Here is a 23949-nt window from a genome sequence, read left to right on the forward strand (position 1 = left end):
TCAAAGTTCGCAGGAGAGCTTCTGTAAAGTTTGGAAGGTAGGAGACGAGGTACTGGCAGAAGTATAGCTGTGAGGAGGGGCCGTGAGTCGTGCATGGGTAGCTCAGTTAGTAGAGCACTTACCCGGGAAAGTCAAAGGTCCCGAGTTCGAGTTTCGGTCGGGCACACAGTTTCAATCTGCCAGGAAGATTCATACCAGCGCACCCTACGCTGCAGAGTGAATATCTCATTCTGGAATTTAGGAACCCTTCGTCAAAAGGCTTTGTGATGAAAGAAACTTTTCAAAATGAGAATTATTTTGTGTTAATAAGTTTTTCTGTCTGCGCAAGCGAAAATGTGTTGTGCAGAATGAAAGCGAACGGAGGAAAGTAAATGAATGTACTCCGTCAGACTAAAAAATTTCGTGTCTGGATAAATAAAAGCTGAGAAATGTTAAGAAGGTAGTTTTCATTGTTCAGGTGCTCTACATAGTCTCCCCCGACTTGAAAGCAACGCACAGAACGTTCATACAACCCTGTGCAAGTGTCAGAAAAGTCCTTTGGATGTTGTTCAGCTAGCAAGTTACAAGCTTCAAAGCGTGTGAATTTCAGCATTTTGTCGTTCTGTGATAGGTTTACATTGATAACACCATAACTCATTACCCATAGTGATGTTTTTTTTTTTCAGAAAAGAATTGTTTACTTTTTGCATGTCAATAAAGTGGCGATCGACGTCCAAACGTCATTATTTTTTGTCGGGAGTCAAGTATGGAGGACAAACGTTGCACAACCTTTTCTCTTCTTCACTACACCCTGCAGAATATCTTGAACGCATGATCTAGAGATGCTCCATTGCGATTTGTGACGCAATACCCTTGACATACTAAGCCGTACACTCAGTAAACATCGCCTGCTCACAACTAACTGGTGCAACCAACATCCATTATTTAGAGATTTAGTTCAAGCTGCCACCGTAGTGACTGCGTTGACTTCGCTTACAAGTCAGATATAAAATCAGTCTCGGAACTTTTTACGGCCAACTGTACATAATAATGGGTGTGAATTGATTCGTGTTGGTACTGAAAACAAATGTCTTTAGAGAGTGTATGTGACAAGCCGCTATAAAGATCTCTCGTACAGGATGAAGCTAAATTCCCTTTACAGACCTCGAGGACGCGTTGCTCACATCAAAACAAGAAAAAACTATAAAGCTGTAAATGAAAGACCGATAAACGTGATCTCTAAAATGCATGCCTTAACAGCTGTAAGCACATGTTCATCTTCACTAATATGAAACACATCTCCTCTGCTACAAGCTCTCTGGGTTTGATGTTTTGGGAGGAGGTAGCAGAGGTAATACGGACCAGAGTAAGAAAAAAAGTCCAGTAAACGTGGACTCCTAAGTGAACACCTTAAAAGCAATGAGCACTTGTTCATTTTCGCTACTGTTGTATTGAACAAGTGCTCATAGCTCCTCAGGTATGCATTTTAGAGCCCATGTTTTCTTGTTTTATTCTAAGGAGCATGGCCACAAATTCAGTATAGGTCAATTTTTTTCTAAAAAGAAGCAAAAATTAGTGTGAGAACGGCATGAAGTGGTTTAACGTTCTGTTTAGCGCTTAAGCTACTATAATCTCGTAGTCCCACGCTAATACACGTCTTTAATTGTTACAGAACCATATGTTTATGAATAATTAATTTAACTCTTCAACCGCTTTCGAAACAGTTGACTAAACCTTTTTACTTACTTCAAAATTAATTTTTTATCTCGTTTGCCAGTGACTGGTACTAGCAAAACTGACTTTAGATCATGAATATACCAGTCTGTTAATAATGTTATGAAGAGACAGTTGAGGAGCTATGGTGAACTATGTTGCCTTGCACCTATGAGTTGGGCAGAGTATTACGAATGAAACGGATTGTCTCCGTTTGGGGCAGTGAGGTGTGTATGGTATTCCGAAAACTGTTCTAGAACCTATGGGAGGGCCGATCTACTGAACGGTTTAGTTTTGGTGAAGTGAAAAATAAACGGGCGGACTACGCGTCGGGATTGGTGCTCGGGCGCCCGTCCACTGTTGTTTCGGGAAATCTGCATTCTTCAATCGCACAGTCCACGTTCAACCGACATTTCATTTCTGCGGAGCCTCAATAAAAATAAACTCCTATTGACTGTGTTACATAGGACATGTCAGTTTTCAGTTTACCTTTTTTAACAGTTCTCCTGCCGTAACTCCTGAAACTAAAGCTACATCTGTGCGGTTAACGGCAGTTTCAGTGTCAGAACTGTCCGCAGTTGTCACATAACAGTGTGTGCTGAACTAACGGTTATAGTTTAACTAGCGCTATTTTGAAGAGACTAGGAATAAAGAATCAACAATTTTGTTCTATTGATACTGGAACCCACGTTATTAAAGATACCGCTCGTGAAACAACAGAAGCATTTCTAATCAGCTAATAACGACTGGAGCGTCGTTTCAAGCCAGGTCATTTCTCATTCTTCATAGCTGACATTTATTTGATTCCAATCAAGATCATTTTCTTGAATGTTGATTGCTTAAGTAAAGTTTTCGACAAAGGAGGTTCTGAAATCCAACAGATCTAAATTGCTATCAATAACAAGCCATTAGAAGAAAATGTACAATTTTTGTGAAAGACGTTTTCCCATAACTAATTTGCACTGTCTATGCGCATATCCGTCCTCAATAGCAAATAGTAAACCAGATTTGTTTATTGTTACAGCAGTTCTTGCTAAATAATATTAGTAGAGATTTCATCTGTATGTATGTCTCACGATTAAGTACTTACTTTGTACGTGATAGAAGTGTGATGGTGTCCCGTGTTTGCAATCTCAGTCAGTCTTTCGCATAGCTGGGCCCAATCTACCGGATAATAACAGAGACAAATTAGTTTTAGAGGTTGGATTAAATGGACAGGATTGTGATAGTAAAGCACTTTCAGATTTTACGAGCTATTTGACAAGATGGGGGAAGGTATCAGCTGTGTGTCTTCTTGTAGGACACTGTCTAAATCATTATAACACATAGGCGAATGACAGTCCTTGTAACCTTTTCACAAATAGTCTTAACCGAACAACAGTTGTAAAACGGAATCAGTCAAAGTAAAGAAGAAGAATTTACGACCGATTTAATACAAGGAGGTGGTATTGTCTACTGACGTGATCGATGAGCGAAATTCAGTATGGAAGAGATAGGGGATCAAGGATTAAAATTTAGAGGGGCGTTGAAAGATTTGCAGTCATATGAGGCAGAATAGATAACATTCCATCAGAATTTCTAGAATCGTTGGTGAAATGGCAACGAAACGACTATTATGTGAAACTTCCTGGCAGATTAAAACTGCGTGCCCGACCGAGACTCGAACTCGGGACCTTTGCCTTTCGCGGGCAAGTGTTCTGCCATTTGAGCTACCGTAGCACGACTCATGCCCGCTACTCACAGCTTTACTTCTGCCAGTATCTGGTCTCCTACCTTCCAAACTTTCTTGCTGGATCTATGACACTGGCGACCGTCAGACTTTCAGAAAAGTATCATCCACACAAATCTGAAGGTAACATGGGCGGATATGTGCTAAAACTATTGCACAAACTGCTTAACAGCTGATGCTTCCAACCTGCTGACAAGAGTAATGTACAGAAGAATGGAAAAGAAAACTGAGGATCTGTTAAATGATCAGTTTGGCTACAGGAAAGGTAAAGGCACTAGAGAGGCAATTCCGACGTTGTGGTTGATAACGGAAGCAAGACTAAAGAAAAATTAGGACTTACTCCTACGACTTGTTGACCTAGGAAAAGCATTCGACAATGTACAAAGGCGCAAGATGTTCGACATTGTGAGGAAAATAGGGATAAACTTAAAGAAAGACGAATACTAAACGATATGAACGATAACCAAGAAGGATCAACAAGACTAGAAAACCAAGAACTACGTACTCGAATTAAAAATGTGTAAGACACAGGACTAGTCTTTCACTCCTACATTTCAATCTATACATAGAAGAAGTAGTCACGGAAATAAAGGATCAAAAGTGCGATTGAAATTGGGGTAAATGAGATTCGCTGATGATATTGAAATCCTGAGTGAAAGTGAAGAAAAATTACAAGATCTGTTGAATGGAATTAGCAGTTTAATGAGTACAGAATATAGATTGAGAGTACACCGGAAAAAGTAATAACTATCAGAAATGAGATTAGTGAGAAACTTAAAATAAGAATTCTTGATCACGAAATGGGCGAAGTTATGGAATTCTGCTGCATTTGATGCAAAATAACGTATGATGCACGAAGGAAGGAGGACATAAAAAGCAGGCTAGCACAGGCAAAGAGGGCATTACTGGCAAAGGAAAATGTACTGGTATTACACATACGTAGTATGGTATTATGATACTACACATACGTAGACATTAAATTGAGGAAGAAATTTCTGAGAATGTACGTCTGAATCCCAGCCCTGTACGGTATCAAATCACTGACAGCGGGAAAACCAGAAGAATCGAAGCGTTTGAGATGTGGTGCGACAGAAGAATGTTGCAAATTAGGTGGGCTGATGAGATGAAGAAAAGAATGTTGTCTGCAGAACCAGCGAGGAAAGGAACATACGGAGAACACTAATAAGAGGAAGGATCTGGATGATAGGACAAGCGTTTCTTTTCTTTTTTTTGAGGCATCAGGTAATATCATTCACTGTAATAGAGATAACTATAGAGGATAAAAACTTTGGAGCAAGAGAGAGATTGGATTATTTCTGGCAAATAGTTGAGGATGTAGGGTATTAATGCTGCTCTGAGATGGAGAAGTTGGCTCAGGAGAGAAATTCGTGGTGCTCTGCAGTCAACCAGTCACAGTACTGATGACTTAAATCCGAGGACGCACCAATCGTCCTCTTCAGTTTTTGCGGGATTTTTTATTATGTGCCACTGCCCGCAGTTCAACGAGACAGCCCAATCAGTCAGTACGAATAACAACACAGGCTGCAGCAACTAAAGAAGACCACTGGGTCTGCAATCGAAATAAAATTCAAAAGCCGGCCGAACATCTGAAAAGTCGCCCAGAGAATCTGACAGATACGAAACTTAACTATCATTTACAGTGCTTACTCACTTTTTTCTGTTTCACTTTCTCTGTAATTATAGGTTCGGTTAGTGTACAGCACACTAATGTTTAATCGGAGTGGCAGTAGGCGTCTCGCTAATTTCCAATCAAAATTGTCATATCAGGTAATTAGAGGGAGTGAACTGGATGAATAAAAAAGTATTAAGCAAATAATAGTGATGCGTTTAATGAACATTAATGAGCGTGTACAGCCATGGCAACATACAGACAATAAAATTCCCGTGACAGCCTGTAGAGCTGCCTGGTGCGGTTGGTACAGCATGTCACGAGGAGCACTGATTCGTTCCGGGAAGCAGTTCTGTAGAGTTTCGCCCGCGGGAAGCGTTCCCACGCACAGCAGGTAGACAGATCTCTGGAACAACGCAGCGCACGGCTGCACGCGCGGGGTCACGGCCGTGCGGAAGCGGGCTCTCTCACGCCTGCCCTGTGACACTGGCCGTGGCCGGGATGTGGAGGGGCCGTGCCGGCTTGGACACGCCGCTCACCGTGGCAGTATGCAGGCTCTCTAATGCTCTCCTCGTGATTAATGGTGCTGCGTCACAGCTGCTCAACTCGCGCTGACTGGTTTTGTTGGTCGCTTTTGTTAGGAATTACACCTGAGATATTCTTAGAAAAATACACAGACACACACACACACACACACACATACGCAGGTCACTCACATTCGCACAATAAATTATAATCATTCGTGACAATTCATAAAATAAATAAAACATAATTCATTTTGTACGACAGTTTACATAAAAGTGGGCTCTAGTCTTCTCTGCATCCTCGAGCAAATAGTGTGGAACTGTTAGTTTGGTACGAGAGCAGTACACGTGCAGATAAACAGTCGAGAGAAGATCTATTACACTTTGAAAGAAACAAGAAAAATTTGATCCTTCCTTCAACACGTCGGAAAATCATTAGAAGCAAAATGAGTCGGAAGGTGCTGTGGGATACAAATATGAGGCTCTGATGCTGTAACTATTCAATTTTGAACGAAATTAAATATAAAAACTGACTTGATTCTTCCATACATTCTTGAATCACTAGCATAGATCTCTTACTCTGGTAATATAGTAATTTACTGCGAAATTAAAAGATATGGCGATAACATAAGCACAAATATTTAAAAAAATTAAAAATAGAGGGGAGATTAAATTTCTCTTGGACGTATCGTAAATTACATGTCATTCAGGCGACGAAAATGAATTAGGTAATGATATGGGGGATATATTAGTGGTTTCAATGGAATCCCCTTCAATGATGAGAAGGTGAACGTTACACTTTTCTTCGTGATAAAAATCTCCAGGACATACCACTTACTCGGTATAGCTACGCGAAAGACGTAGCTTCAGCTAGGTATTCGACAGGTAATGGTCTTCTTTCATGTTTTTGTAGCTGCCATTCTTCAGAGTCTTGGGAGCTAATACCTAAATTAATTTCTGGGTGCGTTCTACAAAAATGTCAAAATAACTGTTTTTCCTCTACAATTGAAATTTCAGTATCACCTCTACAATCGAATACTTTGTCACAAAGCCGTTTATGCATCATCTCATATCAAGATCACTTAAAAGTAGATACTTCCGCCACAGCAAGTACTTTTAATACACAGTTTAACTAGCCACTGTGGAACTGCGTGGTTCCCGGGCTCTGGACGAAGACAAGAGAATAATACAGCAGTTATCACTGTCAGCGTGAGAGAGAATTACGGTTACAGCGAATAAACACTACTATTTCTTACCCACTGGGTAGTGTGCACTAAATAAATCGTATGATATGGTAAGAGGACTTGAAATTTTGATGTTTGGCATGGAAAACTTTTTTAGATCGCTGGCGTCATATGTGAGACAGCATCAGAGTTAGTAAAGTTTAAGAAAGAAAACTGTTAAAGACCTAGGCACTTATCGGTTACCTTCGAACAACTTAAAACAGCGTGGGAGGAAGACACTGACCAGACCAATACCACGTTGAACCAGCAAGAGGAGATAGAACTCACCACTGACATAGAAAACTACTTGTAAACAATGGATTCGTATGACAGTTGCAGGGGAAGAAACTGAATTATATTAGGTAACGGTGTAGTGAGTGATCGTTGTTAGTGGAGCGTGGGAGGGAGGAATTGGAGTTAAAAGCGGAACTGGTGGCGCAGATACAGTGAAAGACTCGGTATACGTCACTGAGCCCGGAGGAGAGTGCAGAGAGAGCAGAGCGCACGCTGGTTAGGCGCAGAGTCGCCCCTACGCGGCGGCCTTCTCCTTTGCTGCAGCTGCGGCGGCGTCGGCCGCCCTGGGCCGGTGCTGCGCGCGGTACGCCATGCGGTGCGCGGCGAGCGAGCGGCGGTCCCAGTCGGCCCCGCCGTGTCCGCCGCCCCCGTGACCGCCGCCCCCGTGGCCGCCCTGCCAGCCGTGCGCCATCTCGTAGTGGTGGCCGCCCTCGTTCTGCCGCTGGGCCACGATCTTCTTGAGCGCGATCACCAGGATCAGCACCAGCGCCATCTTGCTCACGATGAGTGCCTTGCCCGCCAGCAGGAACAGGCCGGCGATGGCTGCGGGGATCAGGCCGGCCATCTTGGAGGCCATGCCCATCATCATCATGCCCATCATCTTCTTCATCTTACCACGTCCTGGGAGCAGACAATAGATTTGTAAGGCAATATTGGAGGTAATGAGGAAACAAAGAAGCGAATGGAATTCACTAAAGGTTTCCTTTGTGATAGTAGCTTTCTAGAAAACGGTAGTGTAAGTGAAATAATTCTATCTAGGTGTTATACAAAGTCCAGTCACATTAACTTGACCACCGCGGATATTCAATGTCAACGTACAAAAAAAAATGGCTCTGAGCACTACGGGACTTCACGTCTATCGTCACCAGCCCCCTTGAACTACTTAAACCTAACTAACCAAAGGAAATCACACAACACCCAGTTATCACGAGGCAGAGAAAATCTCTGACCCCGCCGCGAATCGAACCCAGGAACCCGGGCGTAGCAAGCGAGAACGCTACCGCACGACCACGAGCTGCGGACTGTCAACGTACAATAACAACTCACAGAGTGCAGGTGGCAGCATTAGCAGTGCATCTCGGGCAGACGCGGAAAACTGTGCAGTCACTGCCATAATAAGGAAACGTAGCGATTTATCTGACGTTCAAAAGCGCATGATCACTGGCTTTCGGGCCAAGGGTGGAAACATTTTCGAAACGGCAATGTTTATTGTAAACTCTTCCGGAATGAAACTTGTTCGTGTCGCCGCGGATTACGTACACTGTGTATTAACAGGCAACTGCGGGGCACCACGGGCCGTAAGGCCGGTATTACACTATCAAATTTCTTTGTCAATTATCTTTGTCCAGTATCTTTGTCAAAGATATTTGATGGTGTAATACGGAACTTTGTCCAATCTCGTCCAATATTTCATCAAATGTAGGGCCTCGCCGTAGATTTGATCAAAGAAGTCGCTTGTCTTCTGTTCACTGCAATGTGACATGTTACCACATGGAGCGCTAGCATCGCTGTATTCTGTCGTCTGTAGTGCTTTTATAAACATTGCGGGTAAATACAATTGGTGTGTGCCGACAACTACAAAATTAATAGAAATGTATGAAGCTGATGAGGCGCTTTACGACGTGAGGCACGCTTAATACAAAAGTAGATTATGAAGATTGAAGACCTGACCTAACCTAACCTAACCCTTTCCTGTAGCAAGGAATCGGAGTGTTACAGTGGCGCTGTCTTCTGCAGATGTAGCAGTTCTTAAGTGAATATTGTGCTTTGTGATATAACGATACACTTCATTGAGCACAGACAGGAATGTATGCTCATTCATTCTTAAGTAATTGATGTACGACTTGACGTCCTTCACTGTAAGCTCACGTAACTAGTTTTGTTGAATGCTGTTATCGTGTCGTCGTAAAACCCACGGCTTCACCCAGGTATGTTTCCTTTTTTTTCCCCGCTTCTCTTCCTCATAAGCGGAAGCTGTGGTACATTCAACTGCTGCGGTTAATAACAAGTTGTTGTTGTCAGCCATCTTGAACTTCGACGAGAAATATGACGACAGTGTAATACCACTTCTAGCGCTACGTCAAAGATCTTTGTCAAATATATTTGACGGAATATTTGATCAAATCTTTGACAAAGAAATCTGATAGTGTAATACCGGCCTAAATGACAGGGCTTCTGGCAGGTGGAGGGGAGCGGGGGGGGGGGGGGGCGGCGGAGGCGGCTGCAGAGATGTGTACGCGTCAATAGACATAAAACTGTTGAGCAGCGGACCATCCAGATGAACCAGTGAACCAAGGGACTACCAGGATCGTCTCATCGTTCAGTGAAAGCTGCTGGTTATTGATCTCAATAGCACGTGTCTGGTTAGTGCACCCATGCCGACTGCTGTTCATCGGAGATGAAGACTGCAATTTGCACGCAGATACCACAACTGGACGTCCACAGAGAGGTAAGAGGTGGCCTTTTCATATGGAACAGGTTTTATGCTGCATCTGACTGGAAGCCAACATCCTACGTCAATTGTCGGAAGGTTCCAGGCCGGAGGAGGGCGCGTTACGGTCTGGGGAATGTTTTCGTAACATTCCTTGGGTGATCTCCGGGTGATTCTGGAAGTCACAGTGGATCAACATATGTATGAATCTATCCATGGAGACCATATCCACGCGTACATGCAGTTTGTTTTACTTCAGCATGATGGCATCACCAACACGAGTTTACTGTACTCCCCTGGCCATCAAACTCCCCGCATTGAAAGCCAATCGAGAATCTGTGGGATCACCTTCATCGGGCTGTTTGCAGACTGGATCCTGAACGGAGAAAGCAGTGCACATAGCTCCACATCTCTGTCGGTACCTTCCAGAACATCATTACTCTCTTCAAACACATCTACGTTGCAAGAGGTCATTATTCAGGATTTTGATAGGTGACCACATTAATATGTCTACACAGCTTATCTAAATACGACCCAAAAAATTTCCATATCCAAGCTTAACAGCACATTAAACTGTGATATGGTCAACATACTATAATGCCAGGCACTAAAATTCCAACAGCAGGGAGAATAGCAAACGAAATTTCATTTCTAGTTCGTATACAGTAAAGTAATAAGAATAAATGGTAAAATTTGTACGTGATTTATGGTCATATAGGTGTTAAATATAGTGCACAGCAACAATGGCTGACGTTTTATTTATAGTTCCACAAATGTGTTCAAACTTATTCATTTTATGCTGAGCATCATTGTCGTTATTCATGTTGACATCACACCGTAAATATCTAAAACTGGAGACATGTCCCATTGCTTTGACTACAATAGTAGTTTTTGATTGAACTGGGCGATGTCTTACTGAGCCATAACTTCAGTTATAGAGGGGGGATAGTTTCAGATTGTAGCATTGTCTTCCTAGTTCGTTTACCATTCACACCGTATGTTGTGCGTTTGCTTCCTCATTCTATATTAATCCTCCATCATTTGCGTACAGCATAGTGATCACATGATACCTTCTTTGTCGTTTTTCTACTTATATTTATGCTCAATAATTTGGATGGATGAACTGAAAAACTGATTTTCCGACAGTTCACGCAAGTGAATACCCTTGATAGCTTTGGGACTGTGTGGACGAAAATGTTCAGAAAGTCTCATGTATCCATTCCCACGGAGTCTGCCTGCAAATAGAGAAATTGTATTTAAAGGATGTCATGGTTGTCATCGACTCTTCAGACTATATATTTTGAAACCCATTTGTACGTCTCTAGCGCATGTTAATTAAATTTGCTGCGCTCTATTAGAAAATGGCTAAAGCTCAAAACTGAAATTTAGGTTTCAGATAAGTAATTTTAACAATCAAAGTCTTTTTAAAAGTTTTATTCGACAGTGGTTCCCTTTAAGAAAAGTTAATCATAATAATTGTTTGGTCGCCACTTCTCTCAACGAGTTTACAAAGTCCGCAGAAAATAAATATATCTCTTGCCTTGTTTCAGTGCAAATCTTTCACGGCTCTGTCAAACTCCTACTCTAATGCTGGATCCTCCATTTCCTTCTGTATCACGTTAGCCGATATTACCTCCCTCTTACAGAAGTTGTTTCCCATTGTCTTCTGAGTTTAACACCGTAATTCCTTTCGCACACAATGTTGAAGCATTTTCTTTTAATTTCTCTGAAAGATGTTTTTACTTTCTTGTCTGCAGGATCTGTCCTTCCAACGATCAATTATTTTTTGATTTATTCACAAGTTTCCAAGTTTCTTTGTACTTTCTATTGATTTCATTCATATTTGTCTCACACAGTTTTATGCCATTCCTATCCTGAAAATTTTTGCTTTTCTGTTTTCCTTATATGAGTTGAAATTTCTCTTTTGCTACCCTATGTTTCTTCGCAGTTACCTTAGTCGTATTCACATTTATCTTCCCCGCTTCAGTATTTACTCTGTTTGGGATATCAAATCCTATTTAATTGGACTGCCCTGAAGACTATGAACATCTCCGTATCAACAACCGCAGATAATTTCTAATTCAGATCTTCATTACTCAGTTCTTCAGTATGCCAATTATTTGTACTTTGATTCTATCACACAGATTTTTTAAAACTTTAGCCACTATTACTAACCTGTGATCTGAGTCTATATCTGCACGTGGCAACCTCGCGCTTAGCACTAACAATTATATCGCAAGTTTTACGTCTGGCGTACTAAAATCCAGCCAACCGGCAATAAGAACTGCTACAGAGTGTCTTGATGAAGGTTCTGATGCAAGCCATAAAGCACCACCAAGTACCCACACTAAACCAACAGCGACTAGATACTGCACTAACAACTAACAACGGTGCATGCAAGAACTTTCTTTTCGAGTGGGAAAATATGTTCGACCTGTCTAGTAGTTACGGCGAGACATCCCACACCATCCAACACTTCCTGGTAATGACACTGGATGCTGTTGATTGGATTGAGAGGTTGAATTCTAATGTTAATAAATATGTGACGTACTTGCACTGTACGTTTTCACTCTTATACATCTGTATAACAAAACCGTATGTTGTGACATATGTCAAATAAATAAATCTGCAGATGGGAACACCTTTGACTTCAATATCAGGTATCACAATCTACGTCTCTCCATCATTTAGTTAATACGTTTCCTTCCTGTGTCTCCTGATCTTATGATTTTTAAACAGTGTATTTACTGTTACCAGTAAAATTTACTGCCGAACTCAGTAGTTTCCCGTGTCTCTCACTTCAATTGCTGACAATGTGTTTTCCCACAGCTCTGCTTCCACTTCCTTCCATGTTCCAGCACCCTATGATTATGCAATTTTCATCTTCACTATATATTCTATGTTACGAATCTAATATAATATCTCTATTTTTCATCTTGTGCTTATGTTAATGACATGTACATACCCAAAACATACGTTTTGACGTTGCTTTGATCGCGTTGGTGATGAGACAGATACTATTACAGTACTGCTCACAATAAATCACTCTCTGTCATATCTTCCATTTCAAATCCAAACCGGCTTCTGTTACACCATTTCCTCTTCTTGCCGATATGTTGATTTAACCCAATGATCATCTGATCATATATCTCTATCCACTTTCCATTTCACTTCATTCACCCTTATTGCATCTAGACTGTCTTTTCCCTTTTTCTAACTTCACTGCCACATCCAGACTTTTTATATTTCACTAGCGCTCGACTCGTAAAACGGTATGCATTTATTAGTTTTTCAGTTTCACTTTATGTTTAACTCCCTATTCAAAATGTATACCCAACAACCCAAACAGCGTACACATTTGGAAACTTTGGCCAAGGATAGCATTCCACTTACGAGCCAATTATGTTTCTGTAATGCAGTTGTCTCCATACCATCTTTATGCTGTTGAACATTGTGAATTCTTCCACCTTCAGTGACAGGCAGTTTACACAGAAAAAGAAGAGGATACATGTAACCTCTACCCGCTTCTCCAAACCCTCCTCCCCCCCCTCTCTCTCTCTCTCTCTGTCTGTCTGTTTGTCTCTCTCCCCTATCTCTCTTTCTGCTTTCCAAGGCCCTTGGCAATCTGAGGTGGTTTCTTCCTATACAGACTTTAGCCGCCGAAGCTACTGGTTGGTGAAAAGTATAATTTTTTCCTAGGGAAATTTTATTTGCGTAGATCGCAATAAATACAAATATAGACAACTAGTTTAGGCAATTCAAACAGCCGTTTTCAGAGCATCTACACACATCAATCATTGCGCCACTCTTTAGAGTGAACTGCATTGAATGGCACAGTTGTTGATGTACGTAGATGATCTGAAGATTGCAATTTAAATTGCCGAAACTAGTTTATACATGTATTTTTTGCGACCTGGCCAAATAAAACTGCTTTAGTGAGAAGATCGCATTTTAGAAACTCATAGATCGCTCTCCTGGTGATAAAGTCAGGTAGCCCAAATGGCTATTATTCAAAATCCAAAGAGGAGCTGTGATCGAACGCTCGAATCACAACGTTTGTACAAATTGTATAATACGCTACCCCTAAATCACAGTCAAAGTAAAACCAATAGTCAACGGCAGCTTAAACCTTCAATATGATAGGTTATGTGTGTAGTGATCAGGACAGAAAATCGCCTGTTGTAGAACTGAGTTAATCGGGATAAGTTGAGTTTTATATAAAACTGACTTTAACTGAAGTAGTGTCTACAGTGCTCCGAGAATGAATGAAAAATGGAACTAAGTTCTCACCCATTTGTTCGTTCAAAAGTAGATTACAAAAGAAATGATGCAGTTGGCAAGGAATATACGATAAATGGAGAGTTGTGGTGTTGATATTATTACTCATTATGAGCCATATTTCAGTGTATTGAAAGTAGACAGTTACCCCACCAACAAAATAAAGACGATGTGGAATACAAAGAAAGAGTAGTTGAAGCAGAAATCTAGGATGTAACTTCGAGAGTAAGTGTTGTACTGGTATCAGAAGCGTGTAGATTAGCAAAAACGCATTAAGAAGCGCTTGGAAGTGTTACTTGGCAGACGGAGGTACCAGCAACATATTATATTTCCTGCAATACTTATGGCCGACCTGTACAAATTCAGCAGAAGAAATGTTAGTTACCTTGAGTGCATTGATCAATTTGAAGCGCTGCAGATGCTGTAGCCGGTTTGTTTTATCGAATAAGGACGGTGACGTGGGTTGATGCGCTACGGAGTGGAAACAAAGAGCTATTATAGATGTTGCCAAATTCGTTGCTTTATCACCGTGAACTGTCCAACATGTCTACAATAAATGGTCTTCCAACCGCGGGTATATAAAATCGCCTATGGCCTGTCATCGCAAGAAGATTCCAACCGACATGGACTGAAGGTGAGTGTAAGTCCTAGCCAATGACAATTTGTTTCAAATCTGACAGAAATTGCTAATGTCAGTGAATGCATGTCCCTGTTCACCAGTTTCAGAGTGAAGTATCTTAAAGAAACCGCAAGTAATTGATATATGGGCTCGGGAACCTCGCAAAAGGTCATTTCTCACAGTGTCACATAGGGCTGCACGTCTTCAAGGGACAAAACATCTTAGGAAGTGGTCAGTGGCTGACAGATGCAATGAGTATCGGTGATGTTTTGGGGCGTCTCTTATACCATGACTTCATTCCACTCATTCAGGTTACTGTCAAACTTAACGATGAAGTTAATTTCAACGTTCTCGGTTACTCAGGGCTGGCTTTTCGTCTACAATTAAATAAGTGTGTTTTGGAGGTGCTATCTCCCAAGAAAAATCCTGTTCGTGGTTTGATTTCATATCTACATCATACTCCGCAAAACACATAACTGCGTTTGGCGGAAGGTACAACTGCTACCACTAACTAATCTCCCCCTTCCTATGTTCCACTCGTGAATGGCGCGTGAGAAGAATTATTGTCGCTTTGCTTCTAATTTCTCGAATTTTGTGTGCGTGCGTGCGTGTGTGTGTGTGTGTGTGTGTGTGTGTGTGTGCGTGTGTGCGTGTGTGCGTGTGTGTGTGCGTAGAGGAAGTAACATGTTGTCCGACTCTTCCCGGAAATTTAAGAGGTAAGCCTCTGCGTGTTGCACAACGCCTTCCTTGTAGTGTCTACCAGTGAAGATTGTTAAGAATCTTTGTAACGCTCTCGCATCGACTAAATAATCCCGTAATGTAACGCCCTGCACTTCGTCGGATCTTCTCTATCCCTTCCGTCAGTCCTACCTGAAACGGGAACCAGACTGAAGAACGATACTCAGGAATCGGTCGAACAAGCGCCTTGTAAGCCACTTCCTCCGTGACTGAGCTACATTTCCTTAAGATTCTTTCTCCGAGTCTCAGTCTGGCACCAGCTTTTCGTACTATTTTTTTTTAGTGGCCATTACACTTACGGTAACTCTGGATAGTTACTCCTAGATATTTTACCACAGATACTGTTTCCAGAAATTTGACATCAATAGTTTAGTTGCACCGTAGTGAATTTCTTTCCCTGCTTATACGCAGTGTATTATAATCAGATTCAGGGTCAACTGGCAGAGCGTGCACCATTCACAAGTCCTCTGAGGTCATTCTGCAGATCTGTGCTGTATTCTAGCATTTCTACTTATAAAAAGTGCACCATCTGCGATCAGTTTTAAAGAGCTTCCGACTCTTTCTACCTGATCATATATTTTCCTTGTGAACATTAACGGTCCGATGGCTCTGAGCACTATGGGACTTAACTTCTGAGGTCATCAGTTCCCTAGAACTTATTACTACTTAAACCTAATTAACACGAGGACATCACACACATCCATACCCGAGGCAGGATTCGAACCTGCGACCGTAGCGGTCGCGCGGTTCCAGACTGTAGCGCCTAGAACCGCTCGGCGATGGCAGTTTCCCAGAATAAGGATGAAAGGAATGTTCGAGTGTCTGCCGATTTAACGGTCCTATCACACTTCCTTGTGTACCCTGGAAATTACCTTTAATGCTGTCGAATTTGTTCAGTTGAGAGCGACGTGTTGACCTTTATTTACAAGGAAGTCTTGAATGCACTTGTAAATCTGGTCCGATACTGGCTAAACTCATTTCTTTTTTTTTTTTTTTCAGTAATCGGCAGTGCGGGATGATGTCAAATGCCTAAAATTATCATCAATGAGTAACTGCAGTGGAATATGATGTACCTGAAGAAATTTGTGCACTCTCCTCCTCATCGAATTATCAAGGACAGAGGATGCGGTCTCACGCAATATGAGCACGATGTCTCCTTTTTGTCTGGCATACTTAACTGACTTCAGTAACATGAGTATCAAGCCCTAAGCACCCGAGGAAGTAACGTCTATCGTTAAAACTTTAAAACTTAAACATTCTAATGCTTAATGGAAAACATCTAGTAAGTTGAAGTTTGTTCATAGATTTTTGTGACATCTAAAGTTGTATGTTGTACCATTCAATTCTCACTGGAGGACGTTCCAGCTGTCTCGGGTACTATGAGACAAATTTCCTTCTAAGAATGAGAATAAAAAGTAAGACCAAAACTTTGTTTCATTTCACTATTTCAAACATTTTTAACAATTTTACGACGAAGCTCCATAGCTAACTTATCGTAACATATTACAGAAATTATAATTAATTTTTCTAAAAAATCCCAGTAATGAGAAAGCTGTTTACACAGGAGGAATGACTCACTTAAGACACTGGATACTAGATTTACGACTTGCAGTATTTTTACAAATTTTCTGCCAAAGCGGTTTCACTATGTAATTCATGTCTTTTAAGTATATAAGAGAACTACGGTGTTAAAAGAATTTCGGTTAACTGGCCCAGTGTGTTTATCTCTAGCAATAAACGTGATGTTAGTTGAGAAAGTCCTTTATTAAACTGTGTGTTAATCTAACAGGGAACCAACTGCAAGTGGTGTCCCAGAAGGCTAGATAACAAATTCAGTTGCGAAGAAAGGAGCACAAAACCTAAGCAGAAATTTGTTTGCTATACCAAAGTGTGAGACATGCGTCGTACTAGAACAGTAAAGCAAGCATAGAATGCTTATTGTCTTTTACTGTCGTATTTCGGGTAGCAAATGAAGCCTAGTTAAATCTCCCCAAACATGTCATACCAGTTATGCATGACGTGGAATTCAGAAGGTACCGCAGAATCAACTGCTAAGAATTAGATACACCGACTATATATTATATTTATTCCTGGGTTAAACAAGATGAAAACAATATAGGTCGATCTCTCTTTCAAACGAACATCACAATTACGGAATCAATAATATGAATAAGAACGATCAGTGTGAAGAGCTGAAGTTAATGCCTTTGGTGAACACTAAGGTGTTCATCAACCAGAAACATTTTCCAATAACTCACCAGCATTCATGAAAATTTTACCTAGGAGAAAAGCATAATTTGAAAGAAACTTGAGGGAATTAGAGGTAGCCAGTTGATTTTACTCCGTTGAATAATTTATGAGGAGAACAAAATAATCATTAGTACATTATTAGTAACATTAAATAACCTGATTGCTATATGGTATCCGACTTTTATACACCTTCAGCTCATTAAAGTGACCTGTGAAAATTAACCGTGATAACTTTTTTCACATGTTTGTGATAAAATTTGTGTTATTTTTAAATGAAAAGATGTTTAATAAATGTAATTTAATTCACATACGAAAATTTCATTAACGACTTTTTATTTGAAATAATTATCACTTATTATTTTTTTCCTGATATGTACTACATCGATGTTGATGTTATCACTATGTGTCCAAAAAACTAACATTCTGTCTGACGTAATTTTTTCGATAATTCTTTGTGATTCGTTTCATTCTCAACACTATGCTAGGCCTTTGGATACTCGTGAGGTGACAGACTACATTCTTCGGAAAATCTTGTTATTGTTCGCAGATTTGAAAGAGTGGTGAAAGAAGTAATTTTAAGAAACAACGGTTCTGCAATTTGGCTTCACAAAACATGCTTGCAGTCACGGGCGAGCAAAGTGGTTGCGAGCGACAATTACTACGTAATTCCCTATTGTTTCCAAGCCGCACCACTTTCTTCCTTACTGCCACTAAAAAAGAAGTGTTAAAAGCTCATTCCTTCTTAATTTTTACTTCACGAAGCAACCGCAGCTGCAGCTATTACAGCCTCGGAACTACATGCGGTCACGTCTTAAATTCACAGTTCGTTAAATTTTATTGAAAGCTGAGAATTTACACCTTTCTTTTTGCAAGATGTTTCCAGTAGAGTACAATGGCTACCCAAATGTTTCTCCATGTATCTGACTTCCGTAACGGCGTTACGACAGTGGTAGGTGTATTTTCTTAGGGCTATACACGTGTGTGGGCTTTGCCTGAAAGCATTAATGGCCGGTTATTTCCTCAACAATTCCACGTCATGTAATGTTGTCCGTACGGGTGATCTGATGGAGAAAAAGTTCTTTACCGAACCAAATGAATGTATCTAAACGTCTAAATATTTATTCACGAGCTTTTCTCTTCATCCTCGGTGTCAGAGATTTATTTTGGAATTAAATCTAAGGAAGTACCACACTTCTATGAGGATTATAAATATTAATTTTTAACCTCTAAAGACATGTCAGTTATTTACCTACGTCTACCAGCATTGAAATGGCGAATGCTTCATTGTACAGTAGAAAAGTCATTGAGGGCAGCATTATACTCTCGGCATACATCGATGAGAATAAAAGGGAAAGCTCGCGTAAATACAGGTCAAATTCGAAGCATCACAGCCACGGAGACAATTTTTCGAAGCTTCCACTGTATTCACACGTGCGCTGGCTCACTGGAATTAATGTAACGATAGGACGAGGGAACTACACTTAACATTTAGCTATTCAACGCAAGGTGGCTTGTAGAATATGGATGCTAGTGTTGTGCTTCACGATAGAAATAAAATTACACATTGGCTGACAATTCTTATATATAAATATACAATAGTACCGTGAACCGCCTATGTTCCGTTGTACAAACACTTTTCAGTTGCTTTCAGAGATGATGTAGATCAACTGCGAGAATACTGTTAACCTTAAGCTTGGAGGAATAGTGTTAGCTTATGATTTTACGTTACATTTCCTTAAAAAAGAAAGAAACGTGTCTTAAACATTAGGCCCACTGAAATTTTCGATTTTGTATTTCACACGTATACTTGAGTATCGTATGGTATAGACGCCTGTGATATTTAAGAATTTCACATGTAATGGCGATCCGCTTGCATAACTGAGTGGTCAGTGTGCATGCAATGCGGATTAAATGCATTCAGTTTCCAGTAGTGCCAATAATTCTTCCTTGGAAGGAGAACTGTAATGGGTGGCCTCGAAATGCCAGTTCAGTACCGACGTGAATGATCAATAACGGCTCCAAGGTCAGAGCAGCTGATAATAGCCAGGAGAGCTGTGTGCTGACCCCACGCCCCTCTCTACCGCAAGCGAGTGACGCCATATGGCGTGGGATGACACGACGGCCGGCCGGTGTCGCGCAGTCCTCTGAACATGACAGCCATGTTCAGTTTTAATTTTTTTTAATACATGTCATTGCAGAGAGTAATATATCGGTATTGGCAGAGACATTGCTTTTCTTACCTGTTTAAGAAATTCTAATTATACATGCTCTGATCTGACATTTTGATTTTACTCACTATTTTGTGTTCTCAGACAGTCGGAGAGTAATGTTTTACTACCTTATTTAATTATTTTCCTCTCACGGTTGCATATATTTTCCTTAAAGGCGACTAGTTTGAAGCCATTCATTTCGAACCATTGCGTGCATCTTTTTCATCTGATTGTAAAACAGTTCCACCGTAAAATAGGATTTTTTTTTTTTTGCTTCTTACAATATACATTCGATATGTCTGTTCTTGGCGCAATTGACTTTCGTATATTTGGTACTAAATTTGATTTGTATTTTCCTGTTGTTTTCTATTTTAAATTTTTGCTGCTGTCATTTATTATTTACTATGTCCAACTATCATCCATCGAAACCATCAATCAAAATCCCAATTGAATACTAAACTGAGGAAAAGAGATACAACCAAGATTATCTGCAGGTAGATGTATGACTACATAATAGTAAAATTAGTAAAATTATCACATTGTAAGAATAAATGAAGTGCATTATACATGAAACGTAGCTCTTTAGATACTATCGTCAGTGTGTGACTCTCGTAGGAATAGTAAAAAAAAAAAAAAAAATTACGAAACTACAAAAGACTGGCGCCACAGCTGTGGACTATTACTATAATGTCTAAACCAAAGGCCATTGAGTTTAGTTAGAAGTACATTACGCAGCTAACGTAGCCCGTCATCAGTGCTTCTGAGAGATCAAGGTTCTCTAACAAGAGAATAATTATTTTGCCTGCTACAGATATCTTATTAATCATGTATCCAATTGTAAACAGGATTTGAAGTTTCACTCTGAATGGGGTGTTGGATAAGGTGGACTAAACAGGAAACCAGACAATACCAAAATTTTGCAGTTTTGCCCTTTTCTCGCGTTATGCTTGTTTGTGTTTACATACTACCAGATGGCAATTTGCCACACCTAGAGGCTTTAGAGTTCACGTATCCGATCATATGAATATGGCAATACAACTTGCTGAAGCTAGTAATCAGGATAAGCATGAGCTGCGGTCTGGGCAAAATAGCTTCTATTTAGGGAGCTTGTTACATTAGCATAGAGATCCCTCTTCTCGTGAAAAGTCGGGTAGTTGCAGTATAATTTCTGTTACTTGGTATTCTTTTCTTCATTCCTTGTGTACATAAAAAACACAGAGTCTGGGTTATTTCTAGCCGTCTGGAACGGCGCGATCGCTACGGTCGCTGGTTCGAATCCTTCCTCGGCCACGGATGTGTGTGATGTCCTTAGGTTAGTTAGGTTTAAGTAGTTCTCAGTTCCAGGGGGCTGATGACCTCAGAAGTTAAGTCCCAAAGTGCTCAGAGCCATAGGAACCATTTGGATTATTTCTCAGAGTAAACGAACTTGTGATGATACATACACCAAAAACAATGAAGGCCATCTACAAATAAGCGACAATGATAGAGTTTTGTACTATAGGAATTTCCTTTCGTTGTGATGAGTGGCAACACTATTTCAAAATAGATTAATGTGAAGAGAAAGGACCCAAAAGTTCATTACAGGGGTAGTAATGAGCATTTTGAGCATATCATACCACTTAAGCATGTAGCGGTAATACTAAGAACCGATATGAAATGTGACGATCTCGTACGATCAGAAAAGCGAATGGAAGACATTTACTTGATGGTTATGTTCTGAGAAAATGCAGTGCATCTGTAAAGGAAATACGAGATGCTGGTGCGACCACTTCCATGGTAAGTTCCAGCGACTGGAGCTCTTATCAAGCAGGCTAGATCACAGACATTCAGCATTTCCAAAGACATGCTTCTAGGTCCATATAGCACATATGGAAGTGTAACGAAATGCTCGCTAAACTTAACCAGGATTCCTTGGATAAGCACAACGTAGTTCCCTCGAAACCCTGTGGGTGTATATTAAGAGAACCCGTATTGTTAAATGAATCTGAGAGCATCGTGCTGCCATTGTGCTAGACACCATTAGAATATGAGAGATTAGCGGGCGTACAGCAATATACCGAGAGTCATTTTAACCCCTTCGTTCAGTGAGCGAGGGAGTAGAACATAAACTTATAGTACGTGCACGATGTTAGTTCCACTTCGTACTGCACAGTGGTTTCTCGCAATTTGTGTATGTAGACGTACATCTCAATGAAAGCTAAACGGAAACACACCTTCCTCGACGCCCCTCTCCAGGTCCTCGCCTTGCAGCCTGGGCAGCGTCAGCTGCAGCCTGTGAGAGCTGATGAAGCACGCTACGCGGTCCATCAGGGCTCGGTCCACTCTGTCCTCCCTCTGGCCAGGGCTGCTGCTGCGATCCGCGAGGTCGTCTTGGGACGCGCCCCTGCTGCCGCCTATCGCGTCATCCTCCTCTGACGACCGCACCAGTAGCACCGACTCCCCCAGAGGGATTTCCGGCAACTGCATGGCTCGGTCCAGGAGGTTCACAGCTCGCATCTTGAGGCAGACCGCCAGGGTGTCACCGCGTCTCTCGCATTCGTCGTACAAGCGGAAGGCCATCTTGAGGCCGACGCCGAGATCTTCGTCTCCGTCTCCACTCTTGTCATCAGCCGATGCCGTCCATGTCACTGCCAGCAGTAACAGCATCCACGTTCGGAACAGCATTTCTGGCTCCCAGCAGTACCCTTAGTTGTTGATAGGTGGTGCCGACGGGCGAAAACCGGAGTCTTATCTACACACTGAACCTCGCAACGATATGCCACAGAGGTTTATATGTGCTGAAAACGTCCCCCCACTACGGCGGAACGCCTCCAGCGGCCCGAGGGACCTAGCTGGACCGGCGGCGTCTTGACCTCTAGGGGAGTGCGGAGTGCTGCTTTCCTCTCCCTGATGCTCGCTCTCTCTGTCTCTCTCGCTCCCTCTCTCTCTGCCTCTCTCTGCCTCCGCTCGTGCGCGATTATGACCTCGGCGCTCCCACCACGCTCGTCGTACCGCCTCGCCATGAGAACACCCCCATTCCGGCACTGGGTGAGTGCAAGGTCCCCCAAGAAACCTGGTTTCCCCGCCATCCGTCGGTACGGCACCAATTTCGCAGGTGTCATTGTTTACTGCCTCTGAATCTCTGTTAATTCTATCGAAAGGCCTTGTTTCGAACTGCGAATTCACAGATACCACGGTAGGAGTAAAAAGTTATTTACCTCATTAATTAAGCGGTATTGTAAGTGTTATTTCAGAACGAGTTTCACGTAACATCAACTTACGTATTCAGGGGCTAAACATATATCTCTGCAAACATTTAACTACGATCATATCGACTTCAGACGACATTTGTTTGGAATATTGTGCAAACAAGGTTTAGCATACACAATGAAGAAATAGATCAACAGGCTATAAGGTATCCGCAAGCAGTAAGTTATGAGTTACGCATTCAAGAAGAATCAGTTTCTGGGAAGAATTATTTCAGTTTCTAACATGATGTCGACACAGATACAGAAAAGTTTCGTCGAAATAAACGTAAATTTTCTACTATCACGACTAGTAGCCTGGCAATGACATACGTATTAACAAATATTGATAGCAAGCAACGAGGGTAATGCAGTGCACATGTAGTCCGATAGTTAATAGCCTACGTGAAGTTGCTGTTTGTATTACTGTTCCAGTTCATGTCTATAAATTGATATCTTGTCATGAGGTACTGTTTCGTGATCTGAACGATTTCCTCATAGCTACAGTGCCTGGTTAGGACAATAAACACTGAAAATACTTACGATTTCTGTCAGAAGTTTTTAAGGAACAGCCAGAAAGGTATTGTATTGTATTATACACTACAAATAAGAGAAAATTAATTAACAAAAGATGGCTCTGAGCACTATGAGACTTAACATCTCAGGTCATCAGTCTCCTAGAACTTAGAACTACTTAAACATAACTAACCTAAGGACATCACACACATCCATGCCCGAGGCAGGATTCGAACCTGCGACAGTAGCAGTCCCGCGGTTCCGGACTGCAGCGCCTAGAACCGCACGGCCACCGCGGCCGGAATTAATTAACATTCCGGGAACATATGTCTTATAATTTTCCACGATGTCAACTTCTACTGTTATGTCAACGGGACATATCTCCATCTAAACGCTTACTGGAACTTTCTTTACAGTTCCTCGTCCTACTGAAATTGTTCTCCTTAGAAAGTTTTGTTGCAGCTGTAAATACTGGGGCATATGCATGGCCGAGCAGCCAATAGTTTAAAATTTCTCCAGTCATAAGAGACAGATATGACTACAAGAACTTCGCAACCAGTTACGTTTGTTCCCAGTGCGCCAAGAGGACTG

The 23949-nt window shown here is 41.4% G+C and overlaps 1 protein-coding gene across 1 annotated transcript; it reads right to left on the minus strand.

Annotated features, from left to right (window-relative positions):
* Window positions 1-7327: 7327 nt before the first annotated feature.
* LOC126474490 (uncharacterized) lies at window positions 7328-22282 on the minus strand. The gene is made up of 2 exons (XM_050101961.1): window positions 21832-22282; window positions 7328-7713 (listed from the first exon to the last, which is right to left on the minus strand). The coding sequence occupies exons 1-2, from the start codon at window positions 22280-22282 to the stop codon at window positions 7328-7330; spliced, it is 837 nt and encodes a 278-aa protein (XP_049957918.1).
* Between the last annotated feature and the right edge of the window lie 1667 nt (window positions 22283-23949).

Source organism: Schistocerca serialis, chromosome 4 (genome assembly GCF_023864345.2).
Source record: "Schistocerca serialis cubense isolate TAMUIC-IGC-003099 chromosome 4, iqSchSeri2.2, whole genome shotgun sequence".
NCBI lineage: Eukaryota > Metazoa > Arthropoda > Insecta > Orthoptera > Acrididae > Schistocerca > Schistocerca serialis.

Bases quoted from the DNA above. Each gene is read 5' to 3' on its own strand.
- LOC126474490 (XM_050101961.1), bottom strand. From the start codon at position 22,282: ATGCTGTTCCGAACGTGGATGCTGTTACTGCTGGCAGTGACATGGACG. The intron at 7,714-21,831 runs GTGTGTTTCCGT...GTCTGCTCCCAG, and splicing joins GGAGAGGGGCGTCGAGGAAG to GACGTGGTAAGATGAAGAAG.